Source organism: Pseudophryne corroboree, chromosome 6 (genome assembly GCF_028390025.1).
Source record: "Pseudophryne corroboree isolate aPseCor3 chromosome 6, aPseCor3.hap2, whole genome shotgun sequence".
NCBI classification, from domain to species: Eukaryota; Metazoa; Chordata; class Amphibia; order Anura; family Myobatrachidae; genus Pseudophryne; species Pseudophryne corroboree.
The window spans coordinates 337,544,136-337,558,705 of NC_086449.1; the positions used below are offsets into that span (position 1 = coordinate 337,544,136).

General features: G+C 46.7%; 1 protein-coding gene across 3 annotated transcripts in view; it reads right to left on the bottom strand.

Annotated features, from left to right (window-relative positions):
• The window catches only part of STRA6 (signaling receptor and transporter of retinol STRA6), a 202,400-nt gene that overhangs the window by 9,385 nt on the left and 178,445 nt on the right, over positions 1–14,570 (bottom strand). For all 3 annotated transcript variants that reach the window (XM_063926451.1, XM_063926449.1, XM_063926450.1), the window contains 2 exons: positions 2,754–2,917; positions 2,301–2,417 (listed from right to left, as the gene is read on the bottom strand). In XM_063926451.1, coding sequence (XP_063782521.1) covers positions 2,301–2,417; positions 2,754–2,917 — 281 coding nt within the window. The remainder of the gene's footprint in view (positions 1–2,300; positions 2,418–2,753; positions 2,918–14,570) is intronic.

Here is a 14,570-nt window from a genome sequence, read left to right on the forward strand (position 1 = left end):
AAACAGTATGATCAAGATAAGAAAATAGTGACTTATAATACCAAGGGCAGATTAACAGAGGAGGGGACCCATATGCAGGCTCCGTATGGGCTCCCTCCTCTCTACATGCGCAGGTCTCTGCAAATATAGCGTCTATCATGGTCCGGCAACTAATAACTACTGTGTATGCATGGTGGCCATTTTACCAGTGATATCCTGTCGTCGCTATGGAGCTGACTCTGGACTCCAGAAAGGTAAGTATAAGGTAAGTATAGAAACGTCAATTTACAATACAGAACATTGCAGGAAATGGACAAGGTTTGTAAACATTTCTGCATCAGCAGGCATAGTACTTAGATAAGCAGTAGATGGCAGAAACCAAGGGTAAGGTGCCTTTGTAGACAGTGGCAGTGGGGGGCATAAGTGAGGGAAGGAAAAGTACATGACGGAAGAGGGCCCTGCTAGGGTTGCCACCTCATCTCTTTAATTCTAGACACATATTAATTACACAGGTTCTGTGTCTGGCTGACTTCAAGAGTCCATTTCACCTGGTTTTAATCAGCCACAGAACCTGTGTAATTAATATGTGTCCAGAATTAAAGGGATGAGGTGGTAATCCTAGGCCCTGCTTGTGTGAACAATCTAAAGTACCATTTGTATATGCAGGGGTGTGGGTCTAATGTAGTGTGTGTATAGACTATTAACTATTGATTGTTAATGAATGTGGAGTTTGGTAGAGGCTATTAATCTAATGTAGCAAGGAATAGTAATGTGATATGTATGGGAAGGGTATTAATGCAATGTAGTGGGAAGTTTTAATGTAACATACTGTAGTGGGTATATTAATGTAATAGGGGGAACTCATCTGTGGGGATAAGGGTATTAATGTAATATGTGTGAGGCTATTAATGTAACTTGGAGGCTGCATGGCATTAACGCATACTTGTAGGCAAGTATGCATTAACGTAATGTGAGAATTGGTGAGTTCTAGCAAGGAGCAATTCCACCAGTAACAGAATCACCTTTTCTAAGGCATGTCTACCAATAGTGGTCGACCTAAGTGTGGTTGACCTAATGACGCATACCCATCCATTTAATATTAAGGGGCCCATTTATGAACATTATTTTTACTAAAATAATGTGAAAAAAGGTGTTTTCACACCCTTTTCACATTATTTTAGTATCACTCCAATGTATTAAAGGGCATTCGGTCACATCGCATTTCCCATTATAAGTATGGAAAATGCGATGTGGGTTACTAAATAAATGACAATTAAAGGGTTTGGAGCAGTTTTTCATGAAAACTGCTCCAAACCCTTTAATTGTCATTTTTTTAGTAACCCACATCGCATTTTCCATACTTATAATGGGAAATGCGATGTGACCGAATTTACAAAAAGAAAAATGTGAAAAAACACTGCAGTGTGCCCTGTGATAATTTGGCCAGCTCAGGCTGACGAGATGACAATGCTGGAATGCTGACCAGCCAGTGCTGCTGCTAAGTGGTGTATGCTGTCTCTTCAAAGTGATAGCGACATAAGCAGAGGACCTCAACATGGAGTGCAAGAGGAGTTAGATGCTGCAAAAACCAGAGCCCTCCTTCAGTGGACGCCACAGCTAGTAGGACTGCAGCAGACATGACAAGGGGAAAATAGTGGTGGATAATATATATTGGAACAAGGGACGAGTTATCAGTGCATGTGTTATATCTCACCCCCATTGTCCCCTTGTCACATGTATCCATACAAAATTCTTCCCTTCTCACATATGAAGAGGAGGTGGACAAGCACTATTTACATGCACAGGAACCTAAATTCATGAAACACCCCTGTAATAACTTCTCCACTATGAAGAGGCTTTACAGTGACTGAATGTTTTAAGGGCTTATTTGTTGAATATTCACACTTGTGTCATATGTTAAGTGTGATACAGGTCACAGATACGTGGATATTATATACCCGCTATACCACTATATTGTGCAACACTGAGGGTTACTAACAAAGATTTCTCATTTTAAATATTCACTAAAAGAATAGCAACAAATCAGAAATTAGGTTTTACTTTTCTTGCGCAAGTACCTTTGAGCAATGGCATTAAATAACTGTCAGTGACTTTGCCATCATCTGGGGACTATTATTTAAAGTTATTCTACTGAACAAAAACGTACATCATTAATTGCTGATTATCACTACAAACATACTTATCAAACCTATTAATATAACTTTCAGTATATCATCACACATGTAAAATAATGTTATGAATTATGATTCTAATAAAAAATAATATCAATAACATACATATTATACACCAATATGCCTCACCTTCCTCCAAGTCAGCCTGTTTCCAGTTTGGGGGTTTCAGGAGCCGGCAAAATGCTCTAACCAGTGGGTGACACTCAGTGACCTCCAACATTAGGAAATTACTGTAATTACGGTACCCTGTGGAACAGTAAAATAAGAATTAAGAATGCCTAAGGATATCTAAACAGAATTTACACTAGAATGTTAAGGAGCAGGGGAAAGGCAAGATATCATCTGTCTATATTAAACATGTTGTGGGGTATTCAATTGTTTGAAAAATCAGTTGGGTTTCTGTTTTTTCCTATCTAATAGAAAAAAAAGACACCAAACCGACTTTTCAAACAATTGAATTTCACCCAATGTATTACTATATAAACTACATTTCACTAAATCCCTGACAATTGGCTCCTCCCAAATCATTATCAGTCTGTTGCTTGCTGGAAGGAGAGCAGAAGTGTCATGTTTTGCATTTACCTGGGTCCCAGCCCTGTACACTATGCTGTAGTAAGCTCAGGTCCAAACGACAAAAGTGGATGACATTAAAGATAACAGAAACCAGGAGACGGGCAATAGACAGCAGCCCACCACGCAAAATATTCACTGGGAGCAAGAGGTATGTGAGCAGGAAGAGACTCCTCCTATGTAAACATGAAACAGAGGATTATCAGTGAGTCAGTTCTAAATTGATCAAATATATGCCAGTTATTCACATAATCACCTGACACTGGGTTTGAAAGCAGTTGTAGCAGTTGGGAAAGAACGGTCATAGTTAAAGAGTCCCTCCCATTCTGGTATGAAATTACAGTTATGTTGTTAACAAACAAAGCAAGATATGAAAACCATCCAAGGAGCAGCAGTAAATGTCTGATTCCCTTCCTTTCATATCTCTTGAACGTAGAGGTCCACAGTATTGGCAGAACCTATGGTGCTGATAGTTGTCAGCAGTGTGCCATGGAGGCCAGTTCACACTACAGATGACTTAACCAGGCTTATTGGTTTATTAAACGGCAGATAATAAGATGCAGGGTTAATGCAGGAATGCACATACAATAGGAGTCAGATCCCACCAGGGGCTTACAGGGTTAATGCAAGTGGTGTGCATAGATAGAGTAGCTCGCACCTGTATACACACACAGTGGCCCTCTAATAGCTCACACCTGTATGCATACACATGGCCCTCTAATAGTAATCGGTGGTGACACAATGGGGTTTGTGGTGCCACTGTTGTGTTTTACAGTTTCCGTTTTAGCAAAATGCTCAGGGGCACGTCCTCTTCCTATGGAGGACAGACAGAGAAGATGCACGGAGACGCTGCGCATGTGCAATAGTGCACTTGGGATCCGGGATGGAAGTCACATCAGTGACATGACACCAGCAATGCCCAATATGGACCTGAATTGAGACAGTGTGGAGTGCTCCCCTTCCAGCAAATTTGGGTGCTGCTATATTCTAAATGTGAAAGGGACTTGTACTTCTGTATTCAGTGGAATTTGCTGGAAAACCTGGAGATGTCATCAAGATTCTATAGTAACACAGGGAGGACCAGTTCAGATATCCCCTTCTCCAGAGGCGGATTGGCCATAGGGTTTACAGGGAAGATTCCCGGTGGGCCGACGTGCATGTGGGGGCCTGTTTTGTTTGAGGACATGTGGTCCTTTTTATAGACATAATGAATAAGATGCAAAATAATTTGCATATATGAAAATTACTTTGCCACTTAGCCTGTGATTGCAGATGATCTAGTGTATGCTCTGTCTGTCTGCTTGGCTGACATATGAGATTGAGTGAATAGTGATTGGGATACGGTTGGTGTAATAAGAAAGAAAATATATCTTTCTAAAGAATGATATAGTTTCCTAAATTCTGAAGATGTATCATATAATGTGCTCATAATATTTCATTTTATTTCTTTTTAACTTCCCCCTTGATGCTGGACATGCCCACTATCTGGAAAGTCTTGGAGGGAGGGTGCTGCTGCCATGGCCCATGGCTAGACCTTACACCTCTGGTGCTGCCCATGTGGGGCCACTAGTACAAATTTTTCCAGGGCCGCTTTTTGTTCCCAATCCGCCCCTGCCCTTCTCCTAACATTAACAATATTAGATCCATATATAACATGGATCTTATAGAGCAGTGGACACTCTCAGATAAGAAAGTAAAATATAAATAGAATTAAAAGAATATAATAAATGATGTAATAAACAATAATCAATAAAAAATATAGTTATACAATTAATTTCAAATGCCTTCCTTCTCTATGTCTTCCTTGGATCAAAAAATCCACATCAGTTATCATGTGTGACACATGACGTGAAAAACTGTTACTGACACAATGGTCCTGCTAAGTCTCCAAGGGTCTAATTCAGACCTGACCGCAGCAGCAACTTTGTTAGCAAATGGGCAATACCATGGGGGTCATTCCAAGTTGATCGCTCACTAGCAACTTTTTGCAGCACTGCGATCAGATAGTCGCCGCCTATGAGGGAGTGTATTTTCGCTTTGCAAGTGTGCGAATGCCTTTGCAGCCGAGCGGTACAAAAACAGTTTGTGCAGTTTCTGAGTAGCTCTGGACTTACTCAGCCGCTGCGATCACTCCAGAGTTTTGGGTCCCGGAATTGACATCAGACACCCGCCCTGCAAACGTTTGGACACGCCTGTGTTTTCCCAAACACTCCCAGAAAACGGTCAGTTGACACCCATAAACGCCCTCTTTCTGTCAATCACCTTGCGATCGACTGTGCGAATGGATTCTTCGTTAAATCCATCGCCCAGCACCAATCCTCTTTGTACCCATAGGACGTGCCTGTGCATTGCGGTGCTTACGCATTGCGGTGCATATGCATGCACAGTTTTACCGAGTTTTAACCTGATCGCAGCGCTGCAAAAAGTTGCTAGTGAGCGATCAACTTGGAATGGCCCCCCATGTGCACTGCAGGGGGGGCAGATGTAACATGTGCAGAGAGAGTCAGATTTGGGTGGGGTGTGTTCAAACTGAAATCTAAATTGCAGTGTAAAAATAAAGCAGCCAGTATTTACCCTGCACAGAAACAAAATAACCCACCTAAATCTAACTCTCTCTGCACATGTTATATCTGCCCCACCTGCAGTGCACATGGTTTTGCCCAACTGCTTACAAATTTGCTGCTGCGATCAACTCTGAAATACCCCCCATGGGCACTGCAGGGGAGGGGGGGGGGGGGGGGGGGGGGGCAGATATAACATGTGCAGAGAGAGTTAGATTTGGGTGGGTTATATTGTTTCCGTGCAGAGTAAATACTGGCTGTTTTTTTTACACTGCAATTTAGATTTCAGTTTGAACACACCCCACCCAAATCTAACTCTCTCTGCACATGTTACACATACTTGCCTACCCTCCCGGAATGGCCGGGAGGCTCACAAAAATCGGGTGGCCCTCCAGGCCCCCCGGAAAGGTGGGCAAGCCTCCCGCTTTCCGTACTGCCCCTCCACGACCCTCCTCGGCCGCCTGCAGCAGAGAACAAGTGGGCGGTCCGAGGGGGTACGATGACACAATTCGCGCTGAATCGCGTCATCGTAGCTCTTCCCCCCGCTATGCAGCGCCTCTTTTCTCAGCACTGCATAGCAGGGAGCGGAGCCACGATGACACGATCCTGATGCCACGCCCCCAGACTGCCCACTACCCTGTTGGCCACGCCCCAGGACCGCCCATCCTGCTGCCAGCCACGTCCCCATGCACCTACAACGCTGCCTCCTCCCGGGGGAGGGGGCAGCAAAGTAGGTAAGTATGATGTAACATCTGCCCCCCCCTGCAGTGCACAAGGGGGGTCATTCCGATACGTTCGCACGCAACGGTTTATCGCTGCGGTGCAAACGGGTGCGGAATGCGCATGCGCAGCAGCCGCATTGCACGTGCGCGACATTGCCCGGCGACAGGGGTTGCCGGGTCACGACGTGTTCAAAGAACAAAGCGGTCGCAGAGCGGACCGCTAAGAAGATTGACAGGCAGAAGGCGTTCCTGGGCGTCTCCACAGCGTTGGCGGCCATTTTCGGGGAGTGGATCGAAAAACGCAGGCGTGTCCAGTCCAACAGAGGGCGGATGTCTGACGTCAGAAGCAGCTTCAGCATCGCAGGGAGCATCGCACAGGGTAAGTATGTCCAGGGCTACTCTGAAACTGCCTGAAATTTTTTTAGCTTAACAGGGCTGCACAAGCGATCGCAGCCCTGCTAAGCTAAAATACACTCCCCCATAGGCGTGGACTATTGATCGCAGCAGCAGCTAAAAGTTGCTGGCTGCGATCAACTCGGAATGACCACCAAGTTTTTACCTATCTGCTAACAAATTTGCTGCTATGATCAGGTCTGAATTAGTCCCATGGTTTTAAGTTAACCATTTGCTAACAAATTTGCTGCTGCAATCAGGTCTGAATTAGGCCCCATATCCCTTTACCCGCTATAAAAAGCTCATAAAATAAAAACATATTCATTCTACTATGGTATCAAAAAGGACATACTGTCTGCCACAAGGAAAAACAACAACACCTTATTGACTGGTAGAATTCTTTTTTACTATTATTATCTCATATCTCTGCTCCCTGCTTAGCTCTGCCCCCTTTATGGCCGATCCCACCCCCTTTAAGAGGTGGGTGGGAGGAGAACAGAGATGAAAGAGAGAGAGGAAGAGATGGGGGGGGGGGCAGAAATGAAAGAGAGAGACAAACAGACAGGGCAAGGGGGAAAAGAAGGGACAGAGATAAGAGAGATAGATGGGGGTAGGGGTGTGTGGAAAGGACAGAAACGGGAAGGTGAGGGAAGAAACCTGTTACATCTGGGAACTGTCCCCACATGACCCCTAACTGCAGCAACCCATGTTGGGCCTTAGGAGACAGAGGGAGTGGCATGAGGCTGGAAAGACACACGGTGGGCATGAGGCTGGAGAGATGGGGGGGGGGGGGGGGGCGCATGAGGCTGTACAGACAGAGGGCATGTAAATGGAAATACACAGTGGGCTTGGAGAGAACATTGAGGGATGAGGCTGGTGAGACACAGGAGGAATGAGGCTATATGACACTAGCAACTAGGCTAATGATGACGGGTCAACAATACTAGTACTTAATCAGTTGAGTTGTCTTATACTCCTAAATTGAACTGAAATTTGTTTTTACCACATTTTTAGAATCATTTTAATAGTGTCATATGTTACATCACTATGTAATGATTAGATGGACTATTACATTTGCTTCTTTTATTATGAAATAACTAAAACACAAAGGGGGTAATTCCGAGTTGATCGCTAGCTGCCATTGTTCGCAGCACAGCGATCAGGCTAAAAATCGTCATTTCTGGGCATGCGTATGCACCGCAATGCGCAGGTACAATGATCATCGTGGGTTTACACAGAGTCTAATGAACAATCCTGTCGCACGGCCAAACGCAGGAAGATTGACAGGAAGAGGGCGTTTCTGGGTGGCAACTGACCATTTTCAGAGAGTGTTTCGAAAAACGCAGGCGTGGCAGAAAAAACGCAGGCGTGGCTTGGCGTTCGCTGGGCGGGTGTGTGACGTCAAAAGCCGTCCCTCCATCGTTAGAATCAACGCACACGAAGAGTAACTACAGGACTGGTCTTGTTTTGCACAAAAAGATTTTGCAGGCGCTCTGCTGCACAAGCGTTCACACTTCTGCAAAGCGAAAATACACTCCCGGTGGGCGGCGACAATGCGTTTGCACGGCTGCTAAAAACTGCCAGCGAACGATCAATTTGGAATGACCCCCATGGTTTCCCCATGTGTAAGCAAAAATAAATATCACAGAACACTGGGCAGAGTACAATAAATACTGTGAAAGTTCCAGTTACAATACTCAGTAATTTCAGCATGACAGATTTGCTCCAATAATGCGAGGAAGGGAAATAAAAATAGACACATTTTATATATGGTATAAGACTGAAGTACATTTAGAACCATAACAACATATTCACTAATAAATTTCATTCGTTTGGCATAGAACATGTTCTAATGTGACATAAATGGCATTTTATCGTGTGCATGAATACGGAGTACTGAATTGTCAAGAGACAGTTTCCATGGTACTAGTTTTTAAGGGGTTTGTATCTTTACATCATTGGAGTTTATATATCCTAGCCTTCATAATGGTAGATGTTAGTAGTTTCCACACAATGATGTGAAAGACACAATTGGGATTATGTTAATATGTCTGTTTTATTCAGGTAAAATGTACATTTGCATACTGTCCATGTACCCCTGACAATACATACGTCCATATGCAGGTTTGTTTGTATCTTACAATTATGACTCACATTTGGGGCCAGATGTATTAAGCCTCAAAAAGTGATAAAGTGGGCAGTGATAAAGTACCAGCCAATCAGCTCCTAACTACCATGTCACAGGCCCTGATTGAAAAATGACAGTTAGGAGCTGTTTGGCTGGTAGTTTATCACTCTCATTTTTATCACTTTTCAAGGCTTAGTACATCTGTCCCTTGGAAAGACAGAAAGGATTAGTGAAGTGGTATATAGGTGTAGGCATAGTACAGTAATGCTACTGAGGCAGGTGTGTATTAAAAGAGGAGGGGGCTCGTGTAAAGTCTCCATCCGGGGCCCCTCCTCTCTAACAGGCAGGGTAAGCGCAGTAGACTGACGCTGAGCACTAGGAGCACACTAGAATCTAGCGCTGTGCCAGAGACTACTTCACATAATGCAGGGTAAACACTACCGTTGTGGGACTCTGCAGAGGTAAGCATTGAAAAAATAGATGCAGGGTGTGCAGTGTGGGCACCCTGTCTGAGGCGTATCCGGTCAGATGGTCAACAATTTTAAGGCTGACACTCATTAGGTCGACCACTATTGGTCGACATTGACATGGACGGCATGGACAAATGGTCGACACGTGAAAATGGTCGACACATGAAAAGGTCGACATGAGTTTATTAAAAATATATATATTTTTTGGAACTTTTTCATACTTTACGATCCACGTGGAGTACGATTGGGAACGGCAACCTGCCCGAAGCATAGCGAGCGAACCGCGCCATGCGAGGGGACGCGGTACACTAATTGGTGTTTCCCGTCACTTTATGCAGAAAACGACAATAAAAAAGGTAAAAAAACTCAAGTCGACCTTTTCATGTGTTTACCATTTTCATGTGTCGACCATTAATCCATGTCGACCAATAGTGGTCAACCTAACGAGTGTCGTCCTTAACATTGTCGACCATTCAAACCAGAACCGTCTGAGGCATATCTCTTGCCAGTGCTGGTGAAATGTCAGGCAATCACAGTAATCCTGATAAAGCTCTGCACTTGGCAGAACAAAATGCATAGGACAACAATAAAGGAAGTATCTCTGGCTGGCGGGAGCCCAGTTGATGAGAGACTGCAAGTACGGAAGTGGCTGAGCCCCCTCACAGTTCCCGCAGCATCAAAATTACATTTGCATAAATTGGCACCTATAAACAGAAAGTGAAAGCCCCAGCAGACTACAGGGTTTATATAGAGAAATACCAAGGACTTTCTCAAACAGAGAAGCTCAAATCCTGCGCTTCCTTGAACATTTAGTAAATGATGGTCCATGCGGCTCGTTGTCAGCTTTCTAGACTGCGGGGTGTCATGCCACATGTAGTGCAGCATATAGGGGAATATAGTGTAGTGATTTAGTGCAGCCTATAGGGGGATGTAGTTTAGTGATGTAGTGCAGCATATACTGTAGGGGCATGTAGTGTAATGATGTAGTGAAGTCAGGGCCGGCTCTACCCCTTGTGGCGCCCAGTGCGAGAGTTTCCACTGGCGCCCCCCCCCCCCCCCCCCCCCCCCCGTGGCAAAACAGTTAGTGTGCGGGGGGGTTCATAGGGGAGGGGCGTGGCCAGTTATGCTCACAGTAGCTGTGCCCCCCAGTTGATTTGCCCCTGTAGATATGCCCCCTCTTTATTTGCCCCCAGTATTTGTGCCTCCTCTTTATTTGCCCCCAGTAGTTGTGCCCCCTCTTTATTTGCGCCTCCTCTTTATTTGCCCCCAGTAGTTGTGCCCCCTCTTTATGTGCCCCCAGTATTTGTGCCTCCTCTTTATTTGCCCCCAGTAGTTGTGCCCCCTCTTTATTTGCCCCCAGTATTTGTGCCTCCTCTTTATTTGCCCCCAGTTGTTGTGCCCCCTCTTTATTTGCCCCCTGTCGCTGTGCCCCCCGCTTACAAACACACACACAAAATAATAAAAACAGTACTTACCACTGCCCCGCTCCTGCTTCTTCTTCTGCTGCTGCTGCTCCGTCAGTCTGGCCGCCCGCTCCTCTCTATGGGAGAGACGTCAATGACGTCTCTCCCATAGCGCCGCACAGACACTAGAGGTCAATAACGACCTCTAGTGTCTGTGCCTGGAGCTGGCTGCAGCGGACGCCCACGACGTCTGCTGCAGCCGTGGAGCGGAGTGCGGGCAGGCGGCGGTGCCTGCGGGGTGACTGCGGCCGCGCCCCCAGGCCGCAGCGCCCCGGGCAAAGGCACTGCTTGCCCGCACCAAGATCCGCTCCTGAGTGCAGTGATGTAGCGGAACATATGGGGACACACAGGAGACATGTAGTAGAACACGCTGCTGGAGTGCCTTGCCCGGGGTGACAAAAATCCTAGCTTCGGCCATGGACTGGCACATGTGTAGTAATATGGTATATCATGTATGAATAGATACACGTGAAGTACATCATGCCCAGGGGTAAAGCATCTAGGGCATACTGCGTAGGTTGCTGCTGGAAAGGTGTGCAACTAGTGGAGGACATAGGATAGAGGCATAGGATACAGTGGGACAGAAATAATTAGAGAAAAAAAACAAACAGTGCTCAGCAAATATGGCAGACTGCATACAGGCATACCTAGAGCATACGGTGGGCAGAAGTACATAAAAAAAAATACACTACTCTTAGCATTACTAACGCAGAGGAACCTGTAGCAGAGTCACAATATTACATAGTATCCTAGTGTAGTCTAGGACAACACTATTTGCAACAGGGACGTGCAGTCAGGGGAGGCAGTGCCTCCCCTGACATTAATGAAAATAATACAAAGAAGATACTTATGACACGTTATGTGTCATGGGTGGTCTTCACTTTGCCGACGGTCGGGCTCCCGGCGACCAGCATACCGGCGCCAGCATACCAACAGTTTTTCTCCCTCTTGGGGGACCACGACCCCCCTGGAGGGAGAATAGATAGCCACCATGTCCGCATAGCACGCCACCATGCCCGCACAGCGTGCCACCGTGCCCGCAGCATGGCGAGTGCAGCGAGCCCGCAAGGGGCTCATTTGCGCTCGCCCAGCTGTCGGTATGCCGGCGGTCGGGATTCCGGCGCCGGTATGCTGGTCGCCGGGAGCCCGACCACCGGCATAACATACTACACCCATGTGTCATAAGTATCTGTTTTAGCCTCTGTATTATTTTAGGAATTCTTACCTGTTTAAAATCAGTCCTCTAAAAATATTTTTGAGGCAGCGCTGTCAGTGCCTCCCGCTGTCAGTGTGTAAGGGTCGGAAGCGGGGGGCGGGGCCAGGGATTGGGCAGGAGAAAGCCATTTAAAAAAATCCCTATAAGTGGCACCTACTTGAAGTGCGGCTTTGAAGCTGCGATTGGGCAGTGCGTGATTAGGGGAGGACACTTTCCGGTTAGAGGAGACAGGCGCATCATGTGGTTGGTTCCGTCACAGGGGGAGCGCAGCGCTGACCAAGCTGTACGGAGAACAGAGGAATCAGTGGCCGCGACAATGATAATGCGGATGGCAGAGAGGAGAGAGAAGACGGGGAGCATGGGGGAGCAACGGTAAGCGCCGGGCAGCGTTGAGAAAATCCAAATAACGTGGCAGAGCTCTCTCTCTCTTTTTATACCTGTGGATTACTTGTCCTCTTTTGCTCACTTGTCCGCTTTCGTGGATTACTTCAGAAACGAAGAGGACCGAGCTTCACTGGATTGTTTGTAAGTTTCATTTTCATCTTTACAGGTACCCCTATTGGATTCTACTGGACAAGTGGATGTGATTGGCGTGGGATGTAAGTAAGTATGTGCGTGTAAGTGTGTTTTAATACTTTTTTACTTTCAAGGTGTGTGTGTTGTGTTTTTATTTGGGTATTTTTTGTTGTTGTAGAACTACAGGTACCAGCGGACCCATTATTTCCCCACATGCTGGTACTTGTGGTTCTCCAAGTACCAGCAAGCGGGGGAGGCTTGCTGGGCCTTGTAGTTTTGCAACAAAAAACAATACTCCCCCCCCCCACACACACTTATGGCTATCAGCCAGGCACCCACCGCCCAGGGGTGCTGGGGACAGCCCTGGGCTTCACCCCTGACCCTTGGGTGCCTGGAGGGGGGGAAAACCCTTTTTTTACGGGGTCCCCACTCCTCCAGGGAACCCAGGCCAGGGATGACTAGTTGGGGGGGGGGGGGGGGGGGGTAATGCCACGGCCTGCAGGGACCAATATAAAAGTGTCCCCCGAGTGTGGCATTATCTCCCTGGCTAGTGGAGCCCGGTGCTGGTTTTAAAAATACGGGGGACCCCTACATCTTTTGTCCCCCGTATTTTTGGAACCAGGACCGGACTAAGAGCCCGGTGCTGGTTGTCTAAATATGGGGAACCCCTGTCCAATTTTTCCCCCAGTATTTAAACAACCAGGACCGGCTCAAAGAGCCCGAGGCTGGTTATACTTAGGAGGGGGGACCTCACGCTTTTTGTTTTTCTACATTTTTTAACCCTTTCACACCCTTTTCCAAAGATAACCATGCACGGAGCTCACTGATCCGTGCATGACTATCACAACACACTAGCAAAAAGCAGGTCTCTTTGAAAACTCAATTTTTTAAAGAATTCTATGCTTTCCCGCCAGTGTTTGGCTATTGTCGGCAGTGATTGGGAATACGAATTCTTAGTAAATTACCGAGTTCTATAAAATAACACCCGTGTTTGGTCTATTGATTCGTATTTGTGGGCTATGGGGCAGTAGCGAGCATTGGCTCGGCGGCGGTAGGGGTCATCAGGAGGATTCGGCGGACATTATGGCTGCAGTGCCTCACCAGCCACTGACCTCACTGCACGCCACTGATTTGCAAACATAGTATAGCGGCATCTACTAATATACACTAATATAAAGTCATAATGGCACTTTATCATCCCTATCTATCATGATTGTTTACAATGAAGAGCTCCGGGACCAGGTCGCTGCTGCCATCTTGCCGCATGCTAGCCACCCTTACCACCATCACAGCCGGCTTCCTATGCTCCTGCCACTGGACCCCCTGCAACTGCTCTGAAGGAGAGGATCAGTCAGATGGCCAACCTACCACCCTCTCTCCTGACCACCCTCTTCCCTGCAATGGGGCTGTGTCTACTACCCGGACAATGGCAGACCCCTCTCCACTTTGAGCAGCACAGGCTGGAGTGGCTCTGCAGAGTGAGAACCAGTGACTGGCAGTTATATCACTGGACTGCAGCAGGCTATATTTACTGTACTTTTATTTTGATTAATTCCATATTTTGGTTCATCACTTTACTATCACTTCTCACTGCAAAGACGCAGTAAGGATAAATAGGTCCTTGTATGGCTCAACTTCCACAGTGTAACCTTCGTAGTGTGCCCAACATGGTTGCCTCACGTGGTACACTCGTGGATTAGATGAAGCGGGATCCGGTCAGGATTCCAGCGGTCAGGATCCTGTCAGTCAAATTACCAATGCCAGAATCCCGACACTGATCAAAATACCGGCACCGGCATCCTGACAATGAGCACCATCCCGGCACTCGAATCCCGACCACCGGAATCCCAAACGAATGTGGGCTGGGCCACCAGGCAGGTAAGACGCAGGGACAAAGGGAAGTTAGGTTTAAACTACGGGGGGAGGGTTAAGGTTAGGATGCGGGGAGAAGGGGGGTTAAAGTTAGGCTGCGGTTTAGGCTGTGGGGAGAGAGGGTTAGCAATAGGGGGGCATTGGGGTAAGGTAAGTATACTTACTTTCCCAATGTCGGTATTTTAAGCATCGGGATGCCGCGGTCAGAATTATGACCACCGGCATCCCGACCGCCGTCATTTCCTACCCAACGTAATAAAACATACACAGACTTGACGGTTATGTTGGAACCCTACTCCCAGCGTTAGTAAGCTGCAATCACCCATTTTATGTAATCTCTTCTAGGGGTAGCCTATCCCACCCAAGGTAATCCTACGTAGTGCGTCCAACATGGCTGCCTCACCTGGTACCTTTTGTGGGTAGAATGGGCAACCCATGGAAGTTAGCACCCAAAATGTCTGCACCAACCCTGTATTATGCGTACTGTG